The sequence below is a fragment of the Dendropsophus ebraccatus genome, chromosome 9, assembly GCF_027789765.1.
Source record: "Dendropsophus ebraccatus isolate aDenEbr1 chromosome 9, aDenEbr1.pat, whole genome shotgun sequence".
NCBI classification, from domain to species: Eukaryota; Metazoa; Chordata; class Amphibia; order Anura; family Hylidae; genus Dendropsophus; species Dendropsophus ebraccatus.
Window position 1 is genome coordinate 57,714,805 of NC_091462.1, and position 20,535 is coordinate 57,735,339.

A 20,535-nucleotide genomic window follows, 5' to 3' on the forward strand; every position below is an offset into this window, starting at 1 on the left:
CTGTGTTGCCAAGACAGTTGAAACCCCCCACAAGTGACCCCATTATGGAAACTACACCCCTCAGGGAATGTAACAAGGGGTGTAGTGAGCATATGGACCCCACTGGTGACGGGCACAAATGTGGAACAATGTGGCGTGAAAATGAAATATTACATTTTTTTACACTATAATGTTGGTTTAGCCTTGAATTTATCATTTTCACAAGGGGTTAAAAGAGAAAAAAACACACAATATGTGTAGAGCAATTTCCCCCGAGTCCGTAAATACCCCACATGTGGACATAAAGCGCCATGTGGGTGCAGGGCAAGCCTCCGAAGGGAAGGAGCGCCATTTGGATTTTGGAGGTTGGATTTGGCTAGAATGGATGATGAACGCCATGTCACATTTACAGAGCCCTCGTGCTGCCAAAACACTGGAAACCCCCCACAAGTGACCCCATTCTGGAAACTGCACCCCTCAAGGAATCTAACAAGGGGTGCAGTGAGGATATGGACCCCTTGATGACGGGCACATTTGTGCCATGAAAGTGAAAAAATGAATATTTTCCCTTTCACGTCACATTGTTCCACATTTGTGCCCGTCACCAGTGGGGTCCATATGCTCACTGCACCCCTTGTTAGATTCCTTGAGGGGTGTAGTTTCCAGAATGGAATCACTTGTGGGGGGTTTCCAGTGTCTTGGCAGCACGAGGGCTCTGTAAATGCGACATGGCCCTTGAAATCCTTTTCAGTGAAATTCAGCTTCCAAAAGCCAATTGGCGCTCCTTCCCTTTGGAGGCTCGTCCTGCGCCCCCTTGGCACTCTATCGCCACATGTGGGGTATTTCTGTACTCGGGAGAAACTGCGCTACACATTTTTTGTCTTTTTTTGCCTCTTATCCCTTTAAGAAAATGAAAAATTGAAGGCTAGAACAACGTTTTAGTGTAAAAAGTAAATTTTTCTTTTTTCACGCCATATTGTTCGGAAAATCTGTGAAGCACCTGTGGGGTCCAGATGCTCACCGCACCCCTTGTTACATTCCTTGAGGGGTGTAGTTTTCTAAATGGTGTCCCTTTAGGGGTGTTTTTTAGGTTTTGACACCCCAGAGCCTCTGCCAACCTGAAGTGGTACAGTCAAAAATGACCAAATATAACGGAGGCGTTGAAATTCACTAGGCGCTCCCTTATATCTGAGGCTTGTGGTTGCGTCAAATAGCGCAATAGGGCCACATATAGGGTATTTCTATAAACTGCAGAAACGGGGCAATAATTATTGGGGTGCATTTCTCTGGTAATAGGTTTATAATTATGAAAAATATTGGATTACAATAAAATCTCTGCACAGAAAATTAAAATTTTCAAATTCCTTACACACTTAGCTTTTATTTCTGTGACTCCCCTAAAGGGTTAAAACACTTTCTGGATGTGCTTTTGCAGAGTTTGGGGGGTGCAGTTTCTGAAATGGGGTGCTTTGTGGGGCTTTCTAACATACAGGCCCCTCAAATACACTTTAAATCTGAACAGGTCCCTAAAAATATCCTGATTTTGAAATTTTACTGAAAATTTGGAAATTTGCTGCTAATGTTTTAAGCTTCCTATCGTCTAAAAAAAATGAAAGATAGTTTAATAAATGCCGCCAACATAAAGTAGACATGTTGCTAATGCTATTTAATATATAATTTATGTGGTATAACCACTTTCTGTATACGCAAAGAAGTTTCAAAGTTGGAAAAATGCATTTTTTCACATTTTTTCACATTATTTGGTTTTTTTTCATAAAGATTTGTTATGAGTATCGACTCCAATTTACCAGAAATGTAAAGTACAATATGTCACGAGAAAACAATCTCAGAATCAGCCGGATAGGTAAAAGCATCCCGAAGTTATTAATGACTAAAGTGACACTGGTCATATTCATAAAATTTGTCTCTGTCATTAAGGCCATTTCAGGCTCTGTCCTTAAGGGGTTAAACAAAATTTGAATAAAAACATCACCCGAAAATATATACCTACTGATATAGTGTTATCACAAATCATACTGGCATCCACATGTTGTTCACTTGAAAAACCCAACAAGAAGTTGTGTAGCTCCTTCATTTACAATGTAGTATTGTCTCAGCAGCTCCCCAGACCATTTTCTGCTGTCTTAGAAGGTTTGGCTGGATCTTGCCTCTGTGCTTCAGCCCCCCTCTGAGTAATATCACCATCTCTCATTAGTCCCTACAGCTTGATGCCTTTTGATGAATGGTGTCAAAGTCTACTGTATACCGAAAAGTTTAGCAACAATTCTGGTTGGGGAACTGGCAGGAGTGCTGCGGGAGGCAAGTAGGTAGGGTGGGAGGGCTGTGATGGAGAGCTGAGGGGAAGCAATGCATTCTGCATATTGTAATACTGAGCAACTGCACAACCAGGAAGTAGTGAAAGGACATTGTAGAGGACTAAAAAACAAATTTAATTTTAATGATTTTATAACTGAGGCAGACAGTTAGGCAATGCTTCAATGCCTCTGCAGCTTTTCCATTTTTATTTTACCTGACATCAGAATACCCCTTTAAATGATTACTGTTGTTTCAAACACCTTTCCTTCATGTTATAGCCTATGTGCAGGGGCGTAGCTAATGTCTCTTGGGCCCTGGTGCAAGAGGTCATTTTAGGCACCCCCCTTCCTCGACCAAGCGATGATATTGGTATATATATATATATATCTCAAGACTGATATTACCAATAAAACCATTATATAGGAAATGTATTCATACACATTACCACCATACTGTTACTAACCAAATCCTGTATACTGAGACCAATATTACCAATAATAGCAGTATACAAGGGGCAAATATTACCGCCACACCATGACCACCATATTGTTACTGACTAAATCCAGTACACTAAATCCAATAAAACAAAGTACCAGATTACAAGTAACAAATACCACCAAATACTGACTAACACCACTGCTGCTACTGACTTATACCACCATATACTAACTAACACTATCGCTGCTACTGACTAACATCAACACATACCGACTAATACCACCGCTGCTACTGAATAACACCACTACTGCTACTGAATAACATCCACTGTACAAAGACCAATATCACCTCATTCAGTCATATAGAGGTAACCTCAGTATATGTACACCATATACATTACAGTGCAGTTATATTCAGTGACTCACAGGGGACGTCTTCTGATCAGAGTTCTTCCCTTTTCATCTTCTTCTCCATCTGCCCTGGGCCTCTATGAGAACTTCTTCGAGCCACGAATCCACAGAATCTGCCAGACAGACATATTAGGTTCATCACTCACCATCCTCATCTCTATACAAACTGCACATCTGTCTTGTCCCCCTTGTGCCCTCATTAAGTGGGTAGGCTGGTGCTATGTGACCCCCCTTATAGTTTATGCCCCCTTTGTGTAGTCCACTATAGTACATTCCCTATTGCATACACCCTCCATGAAGTCCCCCTTATAAATGCACCCACTATGTTATCTCCCTAATACATGCTCCCCCTATGTTATCCCCCTTATAGATGGCCCCCTTTTGTTATCCCCCTTATAGATGCCCCCCCGTTATCCCCCTTATAGATGCCCCTGGTTATCCCCCTTACAGATGCCCCCCCGTTACTCCCCTTATAGATGCCCCCTGGTTATCCCCCTTATAGATGCCCCCTGGTTATCCCCCTTATAGATGCTCCCCCGTTATCCCCCTTATATATGCCCCCTGGTTATCCCCCTTATAGATGCCCCCTGGTTATTCCCCTTTTAGATGCCCCCTCTGTTATCCCCCTTATAGATGCCCCCTCCGTTATCCCCCTTATAGATGCCCCCTGGTTATCCCCCTTATAGATGCCCGCCCCCGTTATCCCCCTTATAGATGCCCCCCGGTTATCTCCCTTATAGATGCCCCCCTGGTTATCCCCCTTATAGATGCCCCCCGGTTATCTCCCTTATAGATGCCCCCCGGTTATCCCCCTTATAGATGCCCCCTGGTTATTCCCCTTATAGATGCCCCCTGTTATCCCCCTTATATATGCCCCCTGGTTATCCCCCTTATAGATGCCCCCCCGTTATCCCCCTTATAGATGCCCCCTGGTTATCCCCCTTATAGATGCCCCCTGGTTAACCCCCTTATAGATGCCCCCTGGTTATTCCCCTTATAGATGCCCCTGGTTATTCCCTTATAGATGCCCCCCGTTATCCCCCTTATAGATGCCCCCTGTTATCCCCTTTATAGATGCCCCCTAGTTATCCCCCTTATAGATGCCCCCTAGTTATCCCCCTTATACATGCCCCCTAGTCTGTGCAACGCAGATAAAAAAAAAACAACTCACCTGACAACTCTCTCCCCGGTCGTGGCTGTTCTCCTCTGCAGGCTGGAACTGGCTCCCGGCTGACGCTCGGCTTCCCGACTCTGTTCCGTCCCAGCCCCGGCGGCACACGCACCATGTAGCTCTGTGTGCGCCAGGGGGCGCGTGTTAGTGACACGCCTGTGCCGAAAGTACTTCCCCGGCGCACCGCGGTCGCTATGGCACTGCCTATGTGCTTCCTAAAGCTGGGTTCACACTGTGATTTTACAGTCCGTTTAACGTATCCATTTTTAAATGGTTACTTTCAACATAAACAAAAACACGGGCAACCAAACATGCTGATAAAAGCCACCAAACATGCGGGAAGGAGACTACCAATTCTCCGGCCGAATCATGACGTAATCATGGTTTGCTTAAACCATGCAGAAATCTACATCTGCTACGGAGCATGTGTACTTTTCTGAGCAATCCTGGGGCAGGTGCAGGTCACATTGGTTTTACTAAGTAAATCCAGCTGGGTAATTGGGGCCGGGGCTGTTTTTTACGACCACCGTACCAGTACACCAGTCTTCATAAATTTCCCTCCAATGTGTGAACAAGTAAAAAATATATTATTATTATGATTATTATTATTATTATTTTACAAAAACAGGTCATAAATAATGAGCATGTTCATTTTAGTTATGACTGTATTTTCCCACTTTGTGTGCACTGCCAATTCCTCATAGATTTCAATGAAACACATTGGAAAAACAGCTGTATTTGTCAATCAATTTTACAGCTGAATTAAGGTATTATTTTACTGTGTGTGAACATACCCTTAAGATGATACACACTATGCCTGGAAGGTATATCAAGGCTTCCCTTTCATTTCAGGCCACCCATAAAGCTCAGCACAGCTGTCCCTTGTGTAAATACTAGTTTACTGACCGCTGTGTAGCAGTGTGATCCCACCCCACCCTTTTTATCTTCTCAGCTGCACCAGCAGTAGCAGCTTAGTGTTTAGTGCATCTCCTTTATTGCTGATGCTGTTTTTACAATCTCTGCTAAAATACCACATTGTAAGCCAGTGCATCAGTAAGCCATTCTCCCCCCTTGTCATCTATAGCTGTGCTTCTCAACCTGTGGTACGCAGGTTAAGGGGGTACGCTGGAGGGGGGAAAAAAATAAACTTTTGGTTTTAGTGCCAGGACACCATTATCACTCAGCAGTGTCCCGGCACCAATCACTGTCGCAGCTCTGATCTCCCTCCCTCCAGCAGCAGCTCACCCACGGTACCAGCATTCTGTGTGGGTGATGCTGCTGGGGGAAGGAGAGAAGTCAGGGCCGTTACTATCAGCCAGCGACCACGCAGGGCACTGGCTGTGACACCCCTGGACCCGAATCAGCTTGCAATAGTACCCGACTCCCCTTCCCTGTCGGACCGCACTCTGAGGATAGCGACAGCCCGTCCTCCCCCTGGCTCAGCATTGATTAAGTCCTGGGATGGAGGGCACGCACCCGCACCCTCCATCCCGAGACCTAATCGATGCTGACCCAGGGGGAGGGTGGGCTGCCGTTATCCTCATAGTGTGGTTCGGGAAGGAAGGAAAGTCAGGTACTATCGCAAGCTGAGTCGGGTCCAGAGGTTTCACAGCCAGCGCCTCCCGTGGTCGCCGGCTGATAGAAATGGCCCTGACTTCTCTCCTTCCCCCAGCAGCATCACCCACAGGGTGGAGGGAGGAAGATCAGAGCTGCAACAGTGATTGGTGACGGGACACTGCTGAGTGATGTCCCGCCACTAAAACCGAAAGTTTATTCCCCCCACCCCACCCCTGACTGACTTCTCTCCTCACCCAGCAGAATCACCCATTGATGGGTGCTATGGGGCACTTGCTGATTGCACCTTAGAAACCAAGTTCAACCCCCTCTCTTCTCCTCCTCTCTCCCCCTCCCTCCTTCCCCTCCTCTCCCCCCCTTCCCCCCTCTCTTCCCCCTTTTATCTCTTCTTTCTAGGTGAGTTTGTTTTGTTTTTTGTGAGTGAGTTTGTTTTGTTTGTTTTGGGGCACGGGAGGAGGGGGGCATTACTATGTGATAGGGCAGGGGACATTTACTATTAGGCACAGTAGGAAGAAAGGCATTATTACTATGAGGGCAGGGACCATTATTACTATGGGGGCACAACAAGGCATGGGGCATTATTGCTATATGAAGGGAACAGCGCGGGGCATAATTACTATATGGGGGCACAGCAGGGAGACATTATTACTATATGGGGGCACAGCAGGAGACATTATTACCATATAGGGGCACAGCAGGGGCACAGTATCATTATATGGATGCACAGCAAGAGACATTATTACTATATGGGGGCACAGCAGGAAGCATTATTACTATATGAAGGCACAGCAGGAGACATTACTATATTGGGGTACAGCAGGGGAACCTGTATACAGGGGGAAACCTACATATCTACTCACTTTACTACACATGACACCATGACTGCTGTATGGGAGCCTATAGGTGGGGAAAAAGGGAAGAAAGTTGCTGCAAATGTGTTTGTCTGGCAGGTTCTGAAGAGATGAAACCATCATGGAGGCCGGGGCCGGATGGAGAGGAAAAGTGACACCTCAGATGAAAAATGATGTCACCTGTAAGTTACTGAATGATGTTTTTTTATTTTGTATTTCGTAGAACGTCATTTGGTAGAGGTGCTCCGAGGTAAAAAGAAATTTCCAAGGGGTGGCACCTCACAAACCTCTCTCAGTTCAGCATTAATAGATATCAACATCAAATCAACCATCAAAACAACTGGCTACATGGAGAAGGTATCTGACTACATGGGGAAGTGTCTGGCTACATTGGGAAGTATCTGGCTACATGGATAAGGTATCTGACTACATGGGAGAGGTATCTGACTACATGGGAAAGTATCTGGCTACATGGTAGAGGTATCTGACTACATGGGAGAGGTATCTGACTACATGGGAGAGGTATCTGACTACATGGGGGAGGTATCTGGCTACATGGGGGAGGTATCTGGCTACATGGGGAGGTATCTGACTACATGGGGAGGTATCTGGCTACATGGGGGAGGTATCTGGCTACATGGGGAGGTATCTGGTTACATGGGAGAGGTATCTGACTACATGGGAAAGTATCTGGCTACATGGTAGAGGTATCTGACTACATGGGAGAGGTATCTGACTACATGGGAGAGGTATCTGACTACATGGGAGAGGTATCTGACTACATGGGGGAGGTATCTGGCTACATGGGGGAGGTATCTGGCTACATGGGGAGGTATCTGACTACATGGGGAGGTATCTGGCTACATGGGGGAGGTATCTGGCTACATGGGGAGGTATCTGGCTACATGGGGGAGGTATCTGGCTACATGGGGGAGGTATCTGGCTACATGGGGGAGGTATCTGGCTACATGGGGGAGGTATCTGGCTGCAAGAGGCATACCTAGCCAAAATGGGCAAATGTGGCTGCAGGGGAAATATCTTGCACCAGGGGCATAGCTAGCTGAAAGGGGCATATCATTACCTGTCCAAGATTCTGCCTGCTACCCTGGCTCTCGACTCACTGACTGCCCGCCGCAGCCACTGATTGGCTGGCCTGGCTGCCAGTGACATGCGAGACTGAGAAGCAGGTGGGAGTGTTGTCAGGAAAGTATGATCTGTAAGGCCTGGCAACTAATAAGTTAAATAGGTTGTGGCTGCATTCTTGTAGCTGAATGAAAATCTGCTGTGAGAATGCAAAACCATAGGCCATAACATTACAGAGTATCGCAGTGGATTTTGCTGCAAAACGTACACGTGAATCTAGCCTAGGGCAAAGATTATAACCGATCGCATCCTTGGGGTACTTGTCGCATGGGGGTACTTGGCTTAAAAAGGTTGAGAAACACTGATCTATAGTACTGTACTGTGTAAATATTCCCCCAGCAAGGGGGAAGCTGCTGCCCCTAGGCACTCTACCTGCAGAACCCCCCATCTTCACTCACCAATTAAACGGGAGGTGCTGCCCCAGTCATCGGACTACGGGTGCCTAGTGGTAAATACGGCCCCGCCCCCAGTACAGTGTTCTGTGCACTTTTACAAGCATTGCGGCATAGTATAGCAGAGAGGAGTTTGTGCAGTGATTGGCTAGAAAAGTTAGGGAAAGGAAGCAATTGTGTGACTATTACTGGCACATAGCCTGGCTATGGTCCCATCCTCTGAAATGGAAAAAATGAGAAATAACAGCACCATGAAGGGGTCTCTAATGGCATTAATAACAGCCGTGACAGCCCAGAAATGTCTCTAAAGGGTTAATGTACCGTTAAAGCCGTGCACACCGACACACTTTATTCTCTGTATAATGATCAGTTATGCAATGTTTTTCTCCTGTTAATAAACTTTCTGTTGCAATTCTTCCCGAGCTGTCTCAGTAAATGCAGCCAATAATGTGCTGGGAATACCCTCCCCCAAGACCTGCTGTTGTAAGAGACACAATTTGGCCATCAAAGTCTATTAGATCTTTATGCTTTTGCATTTTCTCTGTTTCTAAGGCCGTGTACATAGCGTTTAGTTTAGAGAAAATCTTCTTCTTTCAAATCAACAGGTTTCAGAAGTTATATAGATTTGTAATTTACTTTTATTTAAAAATCTTCCAGTACTTATCAGCTGCTGTATGTCCTGCACGAAGTCGTTTATTCTTTCCACTCTGACACAGTGCTCTCTGCTGCCACCTCTGTCCATGACAGGAGCTGTCCAGAGCAGTAGCAAATCCCCATCTCTGGACATCTCCTGCTCTGGACGGTTCCTGTCACAAACAGAGATGGCAGCAGAGAGCACTGTATCAGACTGGAAAGAATACACCACTTCCTGCGGGACATACAGCAGATGATAAGTACTGGAAGACTTAAGATTTTTAAATAGAAGTAAATTACAAATGTATATAACTTTCTGAAACCAGTTGATTTTAAAGAAAAAAAAATTTGGCTGGACAAGCACTTTAAGTTAATGGTGCCTTTTTGCCATGATTTTGACGCTGCAATCATGGTAAAATGGCACATTTTTTTTTGCCACAATTCCATCACAAATGTCACCAGTATACCACAATGTCACAATTTCTGACAGATTAATATCAAAATTGGTGCAAACATGCATCATTAACACAAAATAAACGCCACAAACACAGCCTAACATTTTAATAGCATTCACATTATTGAAAAAAAAAGTGATCTAAAATTAATTTTCAGTCTCATTATTTACTTTTAGGGTATGTTTACATAAAATACTCTTTTTTAAAAAGAATGGCCGCTGTTTTTAATGAAAAGAGCAGACATTCTTTTCAGCCTAGGCGGCATTGCATTGAAATCAATGCAATGCTGCCCGATTCTTGCACATGCTGCACCAACAAGGGCAGTTGTTTGGAGTGGGCATGCAAAAAAATGATCATGCCAATTGATAAAAGCCGCTGGTCGTGGATCAGCGGGCGTTATTAATCTTCCATGCACAAATGGACCGTATGGAAATAAAGTTTCCTGCGGCTGTCAGAGCTCTGATGGTTGCAGGAACATGCAAACACTGGATGGTGTTTATATCACTGCACCTTTATAGTATAAAGTAAGAAGCAAATGAATATACAGTACTGCACCTTTATATCAGGTGCAGTTAAATATGCACGCCAGCAAATATATTTTTTTACACATAATGCTAGGTTTATTGGCAATATTTTAAGTCTATGTTCACATATAGTTTTTAATTTTAGGGCCTAAAAAGTTACAGCCATGAAATTATATTGTGAATGTCAGATGGGTAAATGGCTGTTTTACTAGTAAGTTCAATAAAACTCAATAGTAAAAAAAAAAATGGCAGACTTTTGGCCATTTGTTAAGGGTGTTTTATGGCCTTAAAACAGGCAAAACTTGTCTTTGAACATAACCTCACAGTAGTTTGTTTCATACTATCTCAGTTCTACCCTTTCATTATTGGTTGCTGGGTCATGTGATACTCAGTAGTACTTCCTGTGATCTAAAAGATTATATCAGCATTTATTACCTGAGGTCAGTGTAAAAAATAATATATTTTGTCTATCATTTTGTATTCTCTGGTACCCTGATTCAATGCTGTTTTTATTTTGCTGCTACTCTCTGCCGCTCCTATCTGCACTTTTCCCTGAATGCTCAGACGGACATGAACTTTATTTTAAAAAGTAGTATGAATACTAGGCTTGAAGGGTGTCTGAGTCATGTGTGCCTCATATTCATACCCCCTTTGCCTGATTCCCACCTCCTCACCCGCATATTCACATCCCATTTGCCTGATTTACACCCTTAGCCTTATGTTCACTTCACATGATTCGCCTGCCCATGTGGGAGTATTCAGGTGTAGCTAGTCAACCAAATAATAAAATTCCTATGTGGCTATGTGGAGGGTGTAGCAAAAAGTGGGGCTTTAAAACAGTCTAGCCTAAAAAATTTTTATACTGACCACAGGTCCCCTTTAAATCCCTCCCCACCCTTCCTTCTCACCATTTCTACATCTAAGAAATCTACAATGAGGATCTGCAGCCTGATATCTCCTCTGACTGACCTATTTCTTTTACTTGCTTGGTGCAGAACTGTGTATCCTATAAGATGCAGCTTCACACTGCTCTCCCCAGCCTTCTATTCTCAAGATCCAACAGAGAAATACAACTATCATAGGGATACACTGAGACTCTGCAGAGTTAGAGGACATATGTCACTAATCTATCCCTCCTGCTTAGAATTCAGAACAAAGCCAGTGCCATGTGGTGAGATTCTGCTGCTGTGGGTGGCATTAAGAAAAACTCATAGAGAAAAAGGAGTTACCAAGATGGCGAACAGCTTATGAATGGCACACCGACTAGAACAGTTATACACATGGTATACACAAGAGTCTCTACATTATTCTTTATGGACATGGACCATATTCTTTATGGCTATGTGTTATTTTGTCTTAAAGGGGAACTATCATCAGGTTAGACAAATCTAACCTGCTGATACCTCTGCACAATAGGGGGTTATCAGCAGGTTAGATTAGTCTAACGTGATGATAGTTCCCCTTAAATAATGGCGTATAATGAATATAGAATGTGTAAGTAGGTGCATACATGTATGGAAACTGACACAGCCCTTACTCCACTGTCTTTTATTAGAAAGAAATTTGTTTTCCATTATTCTGCGTTTACACAGAACGATTATCGTGCGAATTTGCACTATAACGATCGAATTCAAACGATAATCATACGTGTAAACGCAACAAACGATCGAACGATGAGCGAGAAATCGTTCATTTTGATATTTGAACATGTTCTTAAATCATCGTTCGTCGTTTGCAAAAAATTTGCAGATCGTTCCGTGTAAACAGTCGTTCACCTATTTTACCTATGGGCGAGATAGGCTTAAGCGAACGATTTTCCGAACGATATATCGTTCCGTCTAAACGCTGATCGTTATAAAAGAAAAATAGTTACTTCAAAGTCGTTAATCGTACCATTGGGCGAATTATCGTTCCGTGTAAACGCAGCATTAGATACCTCAATTATAAACACTTTGAAGTTAATGATTGCAGATCTCTTTAATTGTAGTAATACACATGACTGCTCTCTGACTTGACCTGATGCACCTGAAGTCCCAGAAATAATGAGTGACATGCACTCCCATAGCTGGCTGCCAGAGGAACAAACTTCCAAGGACACACATGCTCTTACAAGGCAGTGACAGATCCATGGCGTAGATTTATGGCAGCATTGAAGCAGACAAGGCATCCAGGCACTATACTGGTTTAGGAATTTTTATCCAGACATGAAATTAAACACCTTTTTTTTTCACTAGATGCTACATGCAATGAATCTACAAAGAAACTGGCACAATGCATTTATTAAAATCCTACTACTATTAATACAAATCTGCAATGTGTAATGAAATGTAGCAGTGATTTGTATGCAATAAAGAAAGGAAATTCTTACCCATCATAGTTCATCTTCATGCCCAGCACCTGTGGTATCAGAATTCCCAGAACGCCGGCATTCCAGAGAATGAAATACATCTTGTCCAAGCTGCATAAAGACACAAGTGGGATAACAGACTGTAAACTGCTGGCTGCTGACTGGACTTTGGAAGAGTGATCACCTGCTTGGTGCAGAACACTTCCAGCAATGTTACTACTCACACCTATCTGAGGCAGAGGAGCTGTTAGGAATTCTCCTGAAACCGTCCCTGAAGGCCAAATCACTTTAATCCTTGTTCTGTGGCATCAGACACCCCGGCATTCTGAGTAGGATATGTCATTGTCCTTGTTTAATTTAACTAGCATTGTCTAGATCCTTAATAGGAGAGATCATATGATGTGATGAGTGAGGAGCTCTGCTTTTCCACAATAGACAACAGCCAACCAGAACCGGCATAGTGAGAAAACAATGAAAAGATATTTTATTACCACACATTGTACAGATATGCCATTATACAGATACAATGCAAGCTCCTCTTGTGTAGGTGTGCATTATATAGTACAATGTTACTTTCATATTTATGATTGTGTGTGAAAACATTTGATGGCTGCATTAGTTTAAAAATAACTTTTTTTTTTTGTACCTGTCATCAATAATAACTTCTGACATGGCATTAGTCATATCAAAAGTTATTGATTACAGCAAGTGCCACTGCTAAAACCTGTACTGATCAGGAGTCGGGTGAGAGACTGCCAGCTAGAGACTGCGGCAGCTGGCACATTCACTCCCCGGCCAGAGACTGCTCTGTCCGTCAGTGGGAGTCTGCGTGACTACTTTGGTGGTCGGGAAGGAGGCCAGGGAGTGGATCACGTGTTTGCAAAACTTTTGGTGTATGTACACATCATTCGTTTGTTATTACCATCGTTTGTATCCTAGAGTATACAAACAGGAGTAATCAAGATTGTAATGACTATTGTTGCGTGTATTATGGTGAATGATTTCAGGTCATGCTTTTGCTGACTCTGACAGAAAAAAGAGGGATGAGGAATTTGCTCCTCTGTCTGTAAATGTCATTCACTCTTATAAGAATGGAGCACTGCACTGGACACTGCAGGGAGCTGTCTAATGGCCTCCCCCCACCCCCCACCCCCCCGCGCTTTACAAATCTCTGCAATGAGAGGCCGACAGACCTATGCACCCAATTACATCATCATAATCATTGTGCGTGTGTGCACCGGGTGGGGCCTCAAAAGCAGCCAGAGAGTATATTGTCTAGGAGCAGTCCAGGAGAAGGGGTAGGGTGGCTTTGAATGTGGCTGGAAAGGTGGCAGAGGTTGCAAGGTTGGGGAGGTTTGGAGGAAGGCCCAGTTCACAGCTCTGCATAATGCTGTTATGACAGCCCAGGAGTAGAGTACCCACTTTTTTGATGTCCATATGACCTAACAATAAATATGGACAGGGGCTGACCTAAGGAAACAGCTCCTTTATTAAAGGGAGGTTCCTCATATACATTCCAGCATCCTCTATAATATAGTATAATCTCCAAGCATTACGCAGAAAGACCTTTGTTATCTCAGGGATCCTGTAATGCTTCATCTCCCATCCTATCCTTTTCGCTCTCTGATATTGTGATTTAGGTATAGCTCTTTAAGTGGAATGGGCATGACCACTAGAAAAGTGAAGTATACTATTTCTATCGGTAATTTTTTTGTACAAGTCAGTAATTAATTGTCTCTGTTCATTGATATAGACTGTTGTGTCCAGAAAATCAACCTGGCTATGTTCCATAGTAAACTTCTATTCTGGGTACACCTTATTTATCTCATCATGGAACTGTACCAGAGTCGAACATGGCCTCGCCCATACGCAGAATATATCGTCTATGAAACGATTCCATGCAACAGTTTTTGAAATAATGATGACGATAGACATATTTTTCCTCTAAGTCTGCCATATAGGCATTTGCGTAAGGGGGGGCCATGTTCGCGCCCATTGCGGATCCCCGCTGCTGAATATAATAATCATCCTGAAACAGAAAGTAATTGTAGTGTAAAACTACTCATAGCATGTCTAAGATGAATTCTTTCTGTCCATCATTATAACCACTAGACTTGAGCAATTTACGTACGGCATCCATGCCCTCTTGGTGCTCGATGGACGTATACAAACTCTCAACGTCAATCGTTACGAGCCAAATCTCTGCCTGTGGAAAGGTTACGAATAATGGACAGGAAGTGGGAGGTATCAAGTAGAAATGACTTTGTGTGCTTGATTAATGGTGTAAGCATTTTCTCCAATACTACGGAAAGTGGTGTGAGAACAGAGTTAGTCGATGCCACTATAAGAGTCCTATTCCACAGGATCGTTATCGTTTGCATAATCGTTAACGATTAACGATCTCAAAAGACCGCTATTGCGAAAGACCTGAAAACGTTCACTGATTTCCATGGAACGATAATCGTTACTTATGATCGTATTTGCGATCGTTTTTTCTTCGCTATTGCGCTCGTATCTACTGCGAACGACCGAACGACATCTTATTCAATGCGAACAATTTGCGAACGAGCAACAATAAAAATAGGTCCAGGTCTTATAAAGCGATCAACGATTTCTCGTTCGGTCGTTAATCGTTAACTGCATTTCAACCGAACGATTATCGTTTATATTCGAATGATTTAACGATAATCTGAACGATAATCGTCCGGTGGAATAGGGCCCTAAGCCTACCTGGTGGATCAATCAATCTTTTGTGGACCTTTGGCAAGATATATATTACCGGCAAAACTGGATCATTATTAACCCTTAGACGACCCTGGACGTAGGGTTACGTCATGGAAGTCTGTCCCCAGACGACCCATGACGTAACGTTACGTCCAGGGCATTCCGCGGCTGCAGGGGGTTAATAATAACATATAAAGTAAAGATCGCTGCTGATCCTTTCAGCAGCGACCTTTTACTCACCTGCAGCCGCGGAATCGCGTCCCCCACGCCATCACGATCGCTGTGAGTGGCTGGCGAATTAAGGGCAGCCAATCACAGCGATACCGGTGCATTGTGGGCGGGTATGACGTTAATAAACCGTGATTGGTGCTGTCAGAGACAGCACCAATCACGGTTATGCCGAGCCCCGTGTGCCACGTGACCCCCGCCCCCCGATCGCCCGGATTGGCCGTTTGCCAGTAACTGGCCAATCACGGGCGAGGCGGGCGTTTCTAAATATTGATCCCTCCCTGCTCGCCCTCCTTTTCGTCAGGATCTGCGAGCAGAGAGGGTGATTGTGAGTTGCCCGCTGCCCGCTGCTGTGCCCCGTTGTGCCCTGCCATCGCCCCCCCTGCGCCATCGCCCCCCTGTGCCATCGCTCCCCTGTGGCATCTGCCCCCCTGTTTGATCCGCCCCCTGTGCCATCCGCCCCCCTTTTTGATCCGCCCCCTGTGCCATCCGCCCCCCTGTGAGATCCGCCCCCCATGTGCCATCCGCCCACCTGTGATATCCGCCCCCTGTCCCATTCCCCCCTGTGCCATCTCCCCCCCCCTCTTCCCATCAGCTTCTGCCCCCCTTCCTCCCCTGTCTTCCCCCTCTTCTCCCCCCTGTCTTCCTCCTCTTCTCCCCCCTGTCATCCTCTTCTTCTCCCCCCTGTCATCCTCTCCTTCTCCCCTGTGCCCTCCCACTGTTTTTGTGCTCCCCCCCCATCTGTGCCAGCCTCGTTGGTGGCATAGTGCAGGGTGATCAGCCAGCAGTGCCCACTGTGTGCTGCCTGGCTGATCCCCTGAAATTTGTGACTGTGCAGCAGCAGCAGCAGCAGTAGTTCTACTGCTGCTGCTGCTCCTGTCTCTCTTGTTCTGATCAGTGACTCATCACTGATCAGCAACAAGTGGGCACAAGTTTTTTTTTTGTAAAAAATAAAAATTTTTTGCTTGTTTTCCCCTGCGCCGCTCCGTGCTGCCCGTGCTGTCGCATCCGTCTGTGGCATAGTGTGTGCAGGGAGATCCTGCTAGCAGCATCCTCTGTGCTGCTAGCGGTCCCCCTGCCTCTCTTTGCCCCCCTCAGACCGTTCCTCCGCACCGCCCCCTCACCTGCCCACCTCACTTTCCCACCCCTGTGCCAGCCTCCCCCTGCCTCTTTTTGACCGTTCCTCCACCAGCCTCACCTGCCCACCCCTGTGCCATCCTCCACCTGCCCACCCCTGTGCCATCCTCCACCTGCCCACCCTTGTGCCATCCTCCACCTGCCCACCCCTGTGCCATCCTCTCTGCCCCTCTTTGCCCCCTCAGACAGTTCCCCCCCACCTCACCTGCCCACCCCTGTGTTATCCTCCACCCTTGCCTCTTTGTTCCTCCAACCCCCACCCACCGCCCCGTTTCTCTTGTTCTGATCAGCGACTAATCACTGATCAGCAATAAGTGTGCCCCTTTTTTTTCTCTAACAAATACTTTTTTCCCCCTTTTTTTTGCGTCCGTGCTGCCCAGTCCCTCTGCCTCTCTTTGCCCCCTCAGACCTCACCTGCCCACCTCACCGACCCACCCCTGTACCAGCCTCTCCCCCCTGAGTCACTTTGCCCACTCAGACCGTTCCTCTGCAACCCTCCCCCTCACCTGGCCACCTCACCTGCCCACCCCTGTGCCAGCTTCTTCCCCCTGACTCTCTTTGCCCACTCAGACAGTTCTTCCGCCACCCATCCCCTCACCTGCCCACCCCTCTGCCATCCCCCCTGTCTCTCTTGTTCTGATCAGTGACTATTCACTGATCAGCAACAAGTGGGCACAGGTTTTTTTCCCTTGAAAAGTGTAAGTGTAAAAAACACAAACTACACATAAATAAATTTTACTGATTTACATAACCCCCATATCTAAATCTTAAAAAAATGTCCCATCGTCTGTATTCGGCTGAAGAGGCATATGCTCTTATTGCCTCTGACACCGATACAGCCAGTGAGGGAGAAGAGGAATATCCTACTTTCCTCGTTTCGACCTCCTCCTCCTCCTCTTCATCATGTAGCGATGATGAACCCCCAAGGCGCCGAAGGCGTCCAAGGCGAACGCCTCGGGCAGCCTCCCCCGATCTCCACCCCAGTGACCCCATCTCCACCCCAGCCCCCCATACAAGTGAGCCCATCTGGACCCCAGTCCCCCCCAATTTTGAGCCACAGATTCCCGATTTTGTGGGACAATCGGGAATCCAATTTGACCCCTCAGGCTTCACTGAAATAGACTTTTTTAAGCTCTTTTTCAGTGAAGAACTGATAAGTCTGATGGTCGTGCAAACTAATTTGTACGCCCAGCAGTTTCTGGCTCAGCACCCAGTCTCCTCTTTTTTTTCGGGATCCCACAGCTGGACCCCAGTTGATGCAGCAGAAATGACCACGTTTTGGGGTCTTCTGCTGCACATGGGGCTAGTTAAAAACCCCCGAATTAGGCAGTATTGGAGTGTGGATATTTTATATAACACTCCAATACACCGGATGGCCATGACAAGGCATCGCTTTGAGGCCATCCTCAAATTCCTGCATTACAACGATAATGCAAGGTGCCCCCCCCCCCTCCAGAATGTCCCCCCACTCTGGGAGTTAGTGGGAAGCTTGTGTGGGAACTGATGTTCCCACTACTGGATAAAGGTTACCACCTCTTTGTGGATAACTTTTATACCAGTCTCCCTCTTTTCAAATCCCTCAGAGCTCGAGCTACTGTAGCTTGCGGCACTGTGAGGAAAAATCAGAGAGGCCTCCCGAGATCTCCTGTGGCAGAAGTACTGCGACGGGGTGTCTTCAAGGCCCATTGTAGCGACAACCTGGTATTAGTCAAATATAAGGACAAACAAGATGTCCTTATTTTGACTACTATCCATGGTCCTGGCACGACCCCTGTTCCTGTCCGCGGTACCACCGCAGTAGCACTCAAACCCGATTGTATTTTGGACTACAATCGGTATATGGGAGGAGTTGATCTTTCAGATCAAGTCCTCAAGCCATATAGTGCTCTGCGGAAAACAAACATCTGGTACAAAAAGTTAGCCGTGCACATGGTCCAAACGGCAATGTACAACGCGTTTGTACTTTACCGTTGTGCCGGCCACCCTGGGAAATTCCTCCAGTTTCAGGAGGCAGTTGTCAAGGCTCTGATTTTTTGTGGAGGAGAAGGAGGAGGGCCTAGTACTTCTGCAGCTGCAACTGGAGGTCCCCGTATCGTGCCAGGGCAGCACTTTCCTGGCGAAGTCCCTCACACTGGCAAGAAGGGCAAAAGCCAGAAAAGGTGTCGCGTGTGCTACAAAAGGGGGTTTAGAAAGGACACGTGTTTTCAGTGTGATACATGTCCTGATAAACCTGGCCTCTGCATGAAAGAATGCTTCAAGACGTACCATACGTCCATGGAGTATTAATTCCCAACCTGCAAAATTTCCAAATTTGTCCTTTCCACTTCTGGTCACTGGCCACTAGAGATGAGCGGACCGTTTGACTTTTGGTCGCTCTCTCGTCATGCCTGTGATCCCGGCTGCATAGTTGTGCTCCCGCGAATATGCGGGCAGGATATTCCAGGGAATTCAACATGGATTCCCTGGAATATACTGGCCACATATTCCCGGGAGCGCAAATATGCAGCCAGGAACACAGGCATTACGAGAGAGCGCCGATGCCATCGGACCAAAAGTCCGAACAGTTCGCTCATCTCTACTGGCCACATGTAGGGTTTATTTTTATTTTATTTTATTTTTTATATAGGGTACATAGGGTCCATTTACACGGAAAGATTATCTGCCAAAGATTTGAAGCCAACGCCAGGAATGGATTTGGAAGAGGAGAAATCTCAGGCTTTCCTTTATGACCTGATCTCTGCTTATAGTCTGTTTCCAGCTTTGGAAACATACTATAAACAGAGATCAGGTCGTAAAGGAAAGTCTGAGATTTCTCCACTTTCAAATCCATTCCTGGCTTTGGCTTCAAATCTTTGGCAGATAATTTGTCAGATAATCTTTCTGTGTAAATAGACCCATACACGGCATAATTAGTGGAGGGCAGACTTTCCATGTCGGCATCACATGCCGATGTGGAAAGTCATACTGGCCTGACAGTTGAGCTTCTATGTTTCAACTGTCAGCCAATGCCGTGCCTATCTCCTAATTTAGACCTCAAATACACATGGGCTCCCAAGGCCCATTGTATTTGCAGGCTTACAATTAGAGCCAGATTTTGGTTTTTTTTTTCTAGAAGGGACATACACGGCATAATTAGGGCATGTTCACACTGAGCAAAATATGGGAATTCCAAAGTGGAGCTCCACTTGCCTCAGTGTCAAACAGTGTGTGTATGGGAGGGCTCGCGCGTCTCCGCTCTAAGAATTTACATGTCAGTTCTTTGAGCGGAGGCGTGCAAGCCCTCCCATAGACACACTGGTTTACACTGGGGCAGGTGGAATTCCATGGTGGAGACCTCCGCAGTGGAATTCCAACGATTTTGCTCGGTGTGAACGCACCCTTAGGGCCAATTCACAATGAGTAAACACGGTGTAAATCCCACTGTGCTCAGTGTGCTGCTGTAAGCGAATGAGAGGGCGCACGCTAGTTTGAGCGGAGAGGACAGGGAGCGGACCAGCGAGCACCCTCTCATTCACTTACAGCAGCACACTGAGCACGGCGGAGAGGTCCGCCACGGAATAACGCCGTGTTTACTCAGTGTGAACTGGCTCTTTAGTGGAGGGCAGACTTTCCATGACGGCATCAAATGCCGACGTGGAGAGTCATACTGGCCTTACAGTTGAGCAGTGTGAAAATTGGTATTTCTAATTTTCAACTACTGCAGCACATTCAGTCCAGGAAAATAAATGTTTTAAATGCTTTTGCATCCTACACCTCCTAAATACATTTCTTGGGTGGTGTAGTTTCTGTAATGGCGTCCTTTTGCTTGGGCATTTTTCTATTTATTTTCCTGAGAATGTCTGCAACTGTCAGCCAACTCCGTGCATGTCTAATTTATTTTTCTCTTTTAACCCTACCTATGTGCCTGTCACCAGTGAGGTCCGTGTAGCATGAGGGCTCAAATGGGCATTCCGGCCTCAAAAGGGCACTACTCAGTCCTTTTGGAGGCTTGTCCTGTGTCCACGTAGTAATGTAAGTCCACTTGTGGGGTATTTCCCCCTTCGGAGGAAATTGCTCTACTCATTCCCACTCCAACCCGCTTTTAACCCCTTGAGAAAAATGAAAGATTCCAGGCTAGACTAACCTTTTAGTCTAAAAAATGTACTTTTTTTAGACAAAAATGTTGGTCTATCCTGGAATCTTTCATTTTCACAAGAGCTTAGAAGAAAAAAA

At 45.7% G+C, this 20,535-nt stretch overlaps 1 protein-coding gene across 2 annotated transcripts in view; it reads right to left on the reverse strand.

Annotated features, from left to right (window-relative positions):
- Nucleotides 1–20,535, reverse strand: part of CPO (carboxypeptidase O) — a 162,321-nt gene that overhangs the window by 63,995 nt on the left and 77,791 nt on the right. Inside the window, exons 1-2 of one of the 2 annotated variants that reach the window (XM_069983464.1) lie at nt 12,459–12,642; nt 12,256–12,345 (exon numbers count right to left, since the gene is read on the reverse strand). In XM_069983464.1, coding sequence (XP_069839565.1) covers nt 12,256–12,335 — 80 coding nt within the window. In that variant the 5' untranslated portion in view covers nt 12,336–12,345; nt 12,459–12,642. Of the gene's footprint in view, nt 1–12,255; nt 12,346–12,458; nt 12,643–20,535 lie in introns of those variants that run through there. The other variant, XM_069983463.1, reaches the window with a different exon arrangement.